The sequence below is a fragment of the Carcharhinus amblyrhynchos genome, chromosome 15 (genome assembly GCF_965287045.1).
Source record: "Carcharhinus amblyrhynchos chromosome 15, sCarAmb.v2.hapA, whole genome shotgun sequence".
NCBI classification, from domain to species: domain Eukaryota; kingdom Metazoa; phylum Chordata; class Chondrichthyes; order Carcharhiniformes; family Carcharhinidae; genus Carcharhinus; species Carcharhinus amblyrhynchos.
The window spans coordinates 2989917-3000472 of NC_137338.1; the positions used below are offsets into that span (position 1 = coordinate 2989917).

General features: G+C 53.8%; 1 protein-coding gene across 1 annotated transcript in view; it reads left to right on the top strand.

Moving 5' to 3' along the window:
• Positions 1–10556, top strand: part of robo1 (roundabout, axon guidance receptor, homolog 1 (Drosophila)) — a 325286-nt gene that overhangs the window by 268087 nt on the left and 46643 nt on the right. Inside the window, exons 16-18 of the mRNA XM_080203340.1 lie at positions 994–1115; positions 5853–6024; positions 7092–7295. Coding sequence (XP_080059466.1) covers positions 994–1115; positions 5853–6024; positions 7092–7295 — 498 coding nt within the window. The remainder of the gene's footprint in view (positions 1–993; positions 1116–5852; positions 6025–7091; positions 7296–10556) is intronic.

The window sequence follows — 10556 nt, forward strand, 5'->3', positions numbered from 1 at the left end:
TTCTCATCCCCGTTCACCTGCCTTTTCCCCATAACCCCTGATCCCCTTATTAATCAGGAACCTATCTATCTCTGTTTTAAAGACACTCAATGACCTGGCCTCCACAGCCTTCTGTGGCAAAGAGTTCCACACATTCCCCACTCTCTGGCTGAAGAAATTCCTCCTCATCTCCGTTTTAAAGGATCATCCCTTCACTCTGAGGTTGTGCCCTCTGGTTCTAGTCACTCCCACTAGGGGAAACATCCTCTCCACCCCATCTGGTTTCCTAATGTCCTTGAGAGAAGGAAATACAATGAAAACAATGCTATACAACCTCTACCGTGCAGAAAGAGGCCATTCAGCCCATTGAATCTGCACTAACAGCAATCCTACCCAGGCCCTATCCCCGAAACCCCACATATCCACCCTGCTAATCCCTCGAGTATACACATCCCCTGACACTAAGGGCCAATCAACCTAATCCGCACATCTTTGGACTGTGGGAGGAAACCGGAGCAGCCGGAGGAAAGCCACGCAGACACGGGGAGAATGTGCAGACTCCACACAGACAGTGACCCGAGCCGGGAATCGAACCCGGGTCCCTGGCACTGTGAGGCAGCAGCGCTAACCCACTGTGCCACCGTGCTGTCCAAATCTGCCGTCCTGACCCGGTCTGGCCTCTCTGTGACTCCAGAGCCACAGCAATGTGGTTGACTCACAACTGCCCCCTGAAGTTGCCTAGCAAGCCGTTGAGTTCGAGGGCAATTGGGACTGGGGTAATAAACGCTGGCCGTGATGTAGAGATGCCGGCGTTGGACTGGGGTAATAAATGTTGGCCCAGCCAGCGACACCCACGTCCCATGAATGAATGAATGAAACATAGGTTAGATTTGTGTGAAGGCTCTCGGTGGTACAGTGCGTGACGGGTAACAGAGTCAGGGGTTTCCCTGTTAGCCTGTGTGCTGTGTTTCGATCATTCATACTGGCTTTCCTTTCACTGTCCTGACTGTGTAGCCCCCAGCGCTCCCCCGCAAAGTGTCACCGTGACTGTGGACGAGGCAAACGGAACCGGCATCGTGGTTGCTTGGCAACCACCCCCTGAGGACTCTCTGAACGGTGATCTGCAGGAGTATAAGGTAAGGCCAGCTCTCCCAGCCAGGCCACTGCATCGTGCCAGTTGAAGCTTAATTACAAGTCACAAGGAGGTTGACACTAACATGACAATGAAGTTGCTGTGAGAGTCCCCCAGTCGCATCTGCCACTCTCCAGCACCTGTTTGGGTACACGGAGGGAGAACGTAGCACGGCCAACGCACCCAACCAGCGCGTCTTTCGGACTGTGGGAGGAAAACCCACGCAGACACGGGGAGAACTTGTCGACTCCACACAGACAGTGACCCAACACGGGAGTTGTAGCCTGGACCCTGGCGCTGTGAGGCAGCAGTGCTAACCACTGTGCCACCCAAGAGCAAGGGTTAGCATTTGACCCTTCCGACCTCCCGTAGAGTCACAGCTGCTTGTGGTTCCGACTCCGCTCTCCTCCCTAACCCCCATGCCAGTCGACCCTCAGTGGCACAGCGGGTGAGCACTGCTGCTTCTCGGCGCCAGGGACCCGGGTTCGATTCCTGGCTTGGGTCACTGTCTGTGCGGAGTCTGCACGTTCTCCCCATGTCTGCGTGGGTTTCAGCCAGTCTAAAGATGTGCGGGTTTGGTGGATTGGCCGTGCTTAATTGCCCCTCAGTGTCAGGAAGACCAGCAGGGCAAATGTATGGGGTTAGAGCCTGGGTGTGATTGCACTTAGCACGGACCTGATGGATCGAATGGCCTCTTTCTGCACTGTAGGATTCTACGATTAACTCCCCCTTGAATATATCCGATGACGCTGACTCCTGTACTCGCTGTGATAGAGAATTCCCCGGAGCCCTCTGAGAGGAAACTCCTCATCTTCTTCTCCTTCACAGGGGGCACCCCTCATTTTTAAATTTTACCCCTCGTTCTAGACCCTCTTGCAACCCCACGCACCCTCTCAGTATCCACCCTGTTAAACAGCCCTGCCCTCCTGACCCCTGGAGCACCCCCAGCGTCAGGGTCACCTCGACCTCGGGAAGGCTGCTTGCAGCCCAAGCGCTGGTGAACCCTCTCCCGGCCGAATAACCTCACACCAGCCGACCCCTGGCCATTTATCCCGAGTGGACCGGTGCTCCTGTTAGAACACTCCCTGGAAGACGCTCTCGAGGAGGTGGTGAGCAGCCGGCGGCGCTGTGTGTTCACCCGGCCTCCCGGCTGCTCGGCTCAGCCTTGCCAAACTCCTACCCCGTGCCGGGGAACCCCGCTCCCCGCTTTGCCTCGGGTTCAGAGCGTGGGCTGTGGAAAGTGCCTTTGCTGTGAGTGGAGATCTGGCCCCACCTGCTGGATGAGGCTGCAGTTGCAGCTCCTCGCTGCTGGACCTTCACGGGTCCTGCCTCCACCCACCGTCAATCTCGACAGACCATGCGCCCAAACTTCCGTGTTGGCGGCTGGGATTAAATCATTGTCTTGTTGCTGCTGCTGCTGCTTCATTTGACCCATCGCTGTTTAACGATCACGGATTGCAAATCCTGATGAGATCCAGTTAAGAATATTTTTGGTGGCGGAGTCGGTGAGCTGGGCTTGGCCGGGATAGGGGGTTCGGGGGCATCAGAAATGGCTCAAGGTGATTGACTGTTAAAACCCCCCCTCAAGGTTAATTAGGGATGGGCAATAAATGTTGCCCCCACCCCCAGCGACGCCCACATCCCATGAAATCATTTTAAGAAGCTATTTAATCATACAATCCCCTACAGTGCAGAGGGAGGCCATTTGGCCCATTGAGTCTACACTGACCACAATCCCTCCCAGGCCCTATCCCCGTGACCCCTCATATTAGCTGGTTACCCTGCTCATCCCCCTGACACGAGGGCCAATAAAGAAATAAACTTTAAAGTCTGCGCCGATGAAACCTTCAAACATTCCTCTTCCGAGTGGTGAGCTGATGGAAAGCCCTCTCGGATAGCTCTGTGATATCAGTATACCCATCAGGAATTTACATGATTTGCCAGTGTCAGGAGTGGGCAGACATTAACACTGCAGTGAAGCTACTGTGAAAATTCTCCAGTCGCCACATTCCGGCACCTGTTCGGGTTACACTGAGGGAGAATTTAGCACGGCCAGTGCGTCTAACCAGCACGTCTTTCGGACTGTGGGAGGAAGCCAGAGCACCCGGAGGAAACCCACGCAGACACGGGGAGAATGTGCAAACTCCACGTAGACAGTGACCCGAGCTGGAAATCGAACGCAGGTCCCTGGTGCTGTGAGGCAGCAGTGCTAACCCACTGTGCGGATAGATTTAAACATTGACCTGAATTTTCAAGGTGACAGGGGCTTGGCTGGGTACCACAACTTGTTAGGGATATATTATTGATGTGTGGTTCCTTGAGGGAGTGCCGCACTGTCAAAGGGTCAGTGCTGAGGGAGCGCCGCACTGTCAGAGGGTCAGTGCTGAGGGAGTGCCGCACTGTCAGAGGGTCAGTGCTGAGGGAGCGCCGCACTGTCAGAGGGTCAGTGCTGAGGGAGTGCCGCACTGTCAGAGGGTCAGTGCTGAGGGAGTGCCGCACTGTCAGAGGGTCAGTGCTGAGGGAGTGCCGCACTGTCAGAGGGTCAGTGCTGAGGGAGTGCCGCACTGTCAGAGGGTCAGTGCTGAGGGAGCGCCGCACTGTCAGAGGGTCAGTGCTGAGGGAGCGCCGCACTGTCAGAGGGTCAGTGCTGAGGGAGCGCCGCACTGTCAGAGGGTCAGTGCTGAGGGAGTGCCGCACTGTCAGAGGGTCAGTGCTGAGGGAGCGCCGCACTGTCAGAGGGTCAGTGCTGAGGGAGTGCCGCACTGTCAGAGGGTCAGTGCTGAGGGAGTGCCGCACTGTCAGAGGGTCAGTGCTGAGGGAGCGCCGCACTGTCAGAGGGTCAGTGCTGAGGGAGTGCCGCACTGTCAGAGGGTCAGTGCTGAGGGAGTGCCGCACTGTCAGAGGGTCAGTGCTGAGGGAGCGCCGCACTGTCAGAGGGTCAGTGCTGAGGGAGCGCCGCACTGTCAGAGGGTCAGTGCTGAGGGAGCGCCGCACTGTCAGAGGGTCAGTGCTGAGGGAGTGCCGCACTGTCAGAGGGTCAGTACTGAGGGAGTGCCGCACTGTCAGAGGGTCAGTGCTGAGGGAGTGACGCACTGTCAGAGGGTCAGTACTGAGGGAGTGACGCACTGTCAGAGGGTCAGTGCTGAGGGAGTGCCGCACTGTCAGAGGGTCAGTGCTGAGGGAGTGCCGCACTGTCAGAGGGTCAGTGCTGAGGGAGTGCCGCACTGTCAGAGGGTCAGTGCTGAGGGAGCGCCGCACTGTCAGAGGGTCAGTGCTGAGGGAGCGCCGCACTGTCAGAGGGTCAGTGCTGAGGGAGCGCCGCACTGTCAGAGGGTCAGTGCTGAGGGAGCGCCGCACTGTCAGAGGGTCAGTGCTGAGGGAGCGCCGCACTGTCAGAGGGTCAGTGCTGAGGGAGCGCCGCACTGTCAGAGGGTCAGTGCTGAGGGAGCGCCGCACTGTCAGAGGGTCAGTGCTGAGGGAACGCCGCACTGTCAGAGGGTCAGTGCTGAGGGAGTGCCGCACTGTCAGAGGGTCAGTGCTGAGGGAGCGCCGCACTGTCAGAGGGTCAGTGCTGAGGGAGTGCCGCACTGTCAGAGGGTCAGTGCTGAGGGAGTGCCGCACTGTCAGAGGGTCAGTGCTGAGGGAGCGCCGCACTGTCAGAGGGTCAGTGCTGAGGGAGTGCCGCACTGTCAGAGGGTCAGTGCTGAGGGAGCGCCGCACTGTCAGAGGGTCAGTGCTGAGGGAACGCCGCACTGTCAGAGGGTCAGTGCTGAGGGAGTGCCGCACTGTCAGAGGGTCAGTGCTGAGGGAGCGCCGCACTGTCAGAGGGTCAGTGCTGAGGGAGTGCCGCACTGTCAGAGGGTCAGTGCTGAGGGAGTGCCGCACTGTCAGAGGGTCAGTGCTGAGGGAGTGCCGCACTGTCAGAGGGTCAGTGCTGAGGGAGTGCCGCACTGTCAGAGGGTCAGTGCTGAGGGAGCGCCGCACTGTCAGAGGGTCAGTGCTGAGGGAACGCCGCACTGTCAGAGGGTCAGTGCTGATGGAGTGCCGCACTGTCAGAGGGTCAGTGCTGAGGGAGTGCCGCACTGTCAGAGGGTCAGTGCTGAGGGAGCGCCGCACTGTCAGAGGGTCAGTGCTGAGGGAGTGCCGCACTGTCAGAGGGTCAGTGCTGAGGGAGTGCCGCACTGTCAGAGGGTCAGTGCTGAGGGAGCGCCGCACTGTCAGAGGGTCAGTGCTGAGGGAGTGCCGCACTGTCAGAGGGTCAGTGCTGAGGGAGCGCCGCACTGTCAGAGGGTCAGTGCTGAGGGAACGCCGCACTGTCAGAGGGTCAGTGCTGAGGGAGTGCCGCACTGTCAGAGGGTCAGTGCTGAGGGAGCGCCGCACTGTCAGAGGGTCAGTGCTGAGGGAGTGCCGCACTGTCAGAGGGTCAGTGCTGAGGGAGTGCCGCACTGTCAGAGGGTCAGTGCTGAGGGAGTGCCGCACTGTCAGAGGGTCAGTGCTGAGGGAGTGCCGCACTGTCAGAGGGTCAGTGCTGAGGGAGCGCCGCACTGTCAGAGGGTCAGTGCTGAGGGAACGCCGCACTGTCAGAGGGTCAGTGCTGAGGGAGTGCCGCACTGTCAGAGGGTCAGTGCTGAGGGAGTGCCGCACTGTCAGAGGGTCAGTGCTGAGGGAGCGCTTTTCGTTGTGGAATAAGATACACTGATGAGACTTGGCGTTTCCATTGCCTCTCTTTTTCCCGCTGTAGGTGTGGTGTCTGGGGAATGAGAGCCGTTTCCACATCAACAGGACGGTGGTGGGGACGGCGCTGTCTGTGCTCATCCCATCCCTCACCCCTGGAGTCAAGTACCGGGTGGAGGTGGCAGCGAGTAACAGGGCAGGACACGGTGTGAGGAGTGAAGCTCAGTACATCCAGCTGGGTGAGTGTGTGAGCGGCCGAGGCCTCGCGATACCCAGGGGCTGCCTCCCTGTGCTGACCACTGTCCCCCAGCTCTGCTTTCTGATTGGGTCAGTGTAAATCCCTGTGGGCTTCCTCCCTGTGTCAGGAATTGCCAGCTCCTGCCTCAGACCACCTTCCAATGCCATTCACCCCCTCCCTCCCGCACCCCCCGTGTCACCGTTGGTATTCCCTTCCTGTCCTCTTAGCTCTGGACAGTGAGAGCAACTCGCCATGGGATCAGCAAGGAAATGTCCTCAAGCTGATAGGCTGACTGTGAAAGTAAGTTTCCCCAGGTATTTCCCTCCCTCTGCCCATCTCTCTGTCTCTCTCTATCTCTCACTGTCTCTATCTCTCACTGTCTTTCTCCCTCTCACAGTCTCTCTCTCTCACTGTCTCTGTCTCTCTATCTCTCGCTGTCTCTCTCTCTCCCTGTCTCTATCTCTCACTGTCTCTCTCTCTTTCTCTCTCACTGTCTCTCTCTCTCTGTGTCTTTCTATCTCTCTCTCTCACTGTCTCTCTCTCTCTATCTCTCGCTGTCTCTATCACTCTCTCTGTCTCTATCTCTCGCTGTCTCTCTCTGTCTCTATCTCTCACTCTCTCTCCCTCTCTCTCTCTCACTGTCTCTCTCTCACTGTCTCTCTCTCACTGTCTCTCTCTCTCTATCTCTCGCTCTCTATCTCTCGCTGTCTCTATCTCTCTCTCCGTCTCTATCTCTCGCTGTCTCTCTCCCTGTCTCTATATCTCACTGTCTCTCTCTCTCTCTCACTGTCTCTGTCTCTCTCTCTCTATCTCTACATCTCTCCAACTCTTTTTCTCTCTCTGTCTCCGTCTCTATCCCTGTCTTCTGTCTCCCTCACTGTTTCTCTCAATGCCTTTCTGCTTCTCTTTAAATCTTTCTTGCTGTCTCACTCAATTTCTCTCAGTCACTGTCTCTCTCTGCCACTCTGACTGTATCACTCACTGAGTCTCTCACTTACTGTCCCTTCTCTCTCACTCTGGAGAAAGGCGCATGGACTTCCCTGGACTGACTATTCCATCTTATTGCAGATTCCTTTGGGAGGCTGAGTCCGAAGGAAACAGTGGTTCAAGTCAGCCTCTCGCAGCAGATTTCCAATGTGGTGAAACAGCCGGCATTTATTGCAGGAATCGGAGCAGCATGCTGGATTATCCTGATGGTCTTCAGTATCTGGCTGTACCGACACAGGAAGAAACGGAGTGGATTAACCAGTAGCTACGCTGGGATGAGAAAAGGTATCACGCTCTCATTACCGGTATTTCACAGAGCTTTACTCTGTATCTAACCCCGTGCTGTACCTGTCCTGGGAATGTTTGATGGGGACAGTGTAGAGGGAGCTTTACTCTGTATCTAACCCTGTGCTGTACCTGTCCTGGGAATGTTTGATGGGGACAGTGTAGAGGGAGCTTTACTCTGTATCTAACCCTGTGCTGTACCTGTCCTGGGAATGTTTGATGGGGACAGTGTAGAGGGAGCTTTACTCTGTATCTAACCCCGTGCTGTACCTGTCCTGGGAATGTTTGATGGGGACAGTGTAGAGGGAGCTTTACTCTGTATCTAACCCCGTGCTGTACCTGTCCTGGGAGTGTTTGATGGGGACAGTGTAGAGGGAGCTTTACTCTGTATCTAACCCTGTGCTGTACCTGTCCTGGGAGTGTTTGATGGGGACAGTGTAGAGGGAGCTTTACTCTGTATCTAACCCCGTGCTGTACCTGTCCTGGGAGTGTTTGATGGGGACAGTGTAGAGGGAGCTTTACTCTGTATCTAACCCCGTGCTGTACCTGTCCTGGGAGTGTTTGATGGGGACAGTGTAGAGGGAGCTTTACTCTGTATCTAACCCCGTGCTGTACCTGTCCTGGGAGTGTTTGATGGGGGACAGTGTAGAGGGAGCTTTACTCTGTATCTAACCTTGTGCTGTATCTGTCCTGGGAGTGTTTGATGGGGGACAGTGTAGAGGGAGCTTCACTCTGTATCTAACCTTGTGCTGTACCTGTCCTGGGAGTGTTTGATGGGGACAGTGTAGAGGGAGCTTCACTCTGTATCTAACCTTGTGCTGTACCTGTCCTGGGAGTGTTTGATGGGGGGACAGTGTAGAGGGAGCTTTACTCTGTATCTAACCTTGTGCTGTACCTGTCCTGGGAGTGTTTGATGGGGGACAGTGTAGAGGGAGCTTCACTCTGTATCTAACCTTGTGCTGTACCTGTCCTGGGAGTGTTTGATGGGGACAGTGTAGAGGGAGCTTTACTCTGTATCTAATCCTGTGCTGTACCTGTCCTGGGAGTGGTTGATGGGGACAGGTGTAGAGGGAGCTTTATTGCATATATAATTGTTGCAGTCCATGAGGTGTACACTTACAATGCCGTTAGGGAGGGATTTCCAGGATTTTGACCCAGTGACAGTGAAGGAACGACAATATATTTCCAAGCCTGGATGGTGAGTAGCTTGGAGTAGAATGTGCAGGTGGTGGTGCTCCCAGATATCTGCTGCCCTTGTCCTTCTAGAGTTTGCAGCTTTGGAAGGTGCCCTCCAAGGAGCCTTGGTGAGTTGTTGCAGAGCATCTTGTAGATTCTACACTCGTTGTGTGTGTATATTGAAGGTGGTGGCTGGGCTACATCAGGAAATTCGTACCTGTGATTGGTTTTGGAGCAAGCAGAGACTCGGGAAGAGTCAGTGAACTGGAGAGACAGACACATTCCAGGAAACATCAAACTTAAACATCAAACAGATGATCAGTCTGACAAATACAGGTGGCAGAGCAGGAGATTGGACAGAATCTTAAAAAAAACAAAAGACAATTAGACTGTGAGAGAAGGATGGCTAGAAATATAAAGATTGACGACAAGAATTGCTGTTGATACTTGAAAAAAACCCAAAGTGAACCTTGATCCTGCAGAAAGTGAGTCTGGAGAATTAACAATAGATGATAATAGATAATAAATTTATTGTGTGCAGTTCTGGTCACCTCAGTATAAGAAAGATGTGGAAGTGTTGGAGAGAGTGCAGAGGAGATTTACCAGGATGCTGCCTGGTTTGGAGGGTAGGACTTATGAGGAAAGGTTGAGGGAGCTGGGGCTTTTCTCTTTGGAGTGGAGGAGGATGAGAGGTGACTTAATAGAGGTTTATAAGATGATGAGGGGGCTAGATAGAGTGGACGTGCAGAGACTATTTCCTCGGGTGGATGTAGCTGTCACTAGGGGGCATAACTATAAGGTTCATGGTGGGAGATATAGGAGGGATGTCCGAGGTAGATTCTTTACTCAGAGAGTGGTTGGGGTGTGGAATGCACTGCCTGCTGTGATAGTGGAGTCGGACACTTTAGAAACTTTCACATGGTTATTGGATAGGCACACGGAGCACTCCAGAATGATCTTGGGTTTGGACATAGCTCGTCACAACATCGAGAGCCGAAGGGCCTGTACTGTACTGTGCTGTACTGTTCTATGTTCTATGATAGCGAACTAGGAGATGAATGAACAGATATTTTGCATCAGTCTTCACTATGGTGGATACAAGTAACATCCTGGAAATCGCTGTTGATCAGGAAATGGAAGCGAGGGTTGATCATAAGGAAACTACAAACCCCAGTGAGTAAATTATTGAGTCAGTGGGCTGGCAAATCTCCAGGTCCTGATAGATTTCATCCCAGGGGTTTAAAAGGAATTATTTTCCAAAACTCCCTCGATTCAGGGAAGGTTCCATTGGATTCAAAAATAGCAAATGTCGCTCCATTATTCAAAAAGGGAGGGAGGGAGGTAAAAATGGGAAACTGCAAACCAGTTAGTTTTACATCTGCCGTAGGGAAATGTTCAAAACTATTATTAAAGCAGTCATAACGGGGAACTTAGATAAATTCAGGGTAATCACGCAGAGTCAACATGGTTTTGTGAAAGGGAAATCTTTTGGAGTTCTTTGAAGGAATCGCATGTGTTGTGGATAAAGGGGAACCGGTAGATGTACTGACTTCATTTGGCATTTCATGGGGTGACACATTAAATTTAATTGCGGAAAGTAAAAGCTCATGATGTGGGAGAGGTGAGAGATTGGTGTGGGTAGAGGATTGACTATCAGGAAACAGTTAGTATAAATGAATCAGTTTCTGGTTGGCAAGGTGTAAGGGTGGCACAGTGGTTAGCCCTGCTGCCTCACAGCCCCAAGGGCCCGGGTTCAATTACCGTCTTGGGTTACTGTGCGGAGTCTGCACATTCTCTCTGTGTCTGCGTGGGTTTCCTCTGGGTGCTCCGGTTTCTTCCCATGGTCCAAAGATGTGTGGGTTAGGTGGATTGGCCATGCTGAATTATCCCTTAGTATCAGGGGGATTAGCTAAGGTAAATATGTGAGATTATGAGGATACGGCCTGGTTGGGATTGTTGTCAGTGCAGGCTCGATGGTCAAATGGCCTCATTCTGCATTGTAGATTTGATTTGATTTGATTTATTATTGTAATACGTATTAGCATGTAGTAAGAAGTATTGTTTCTGGGGCGCTATATGGACAAA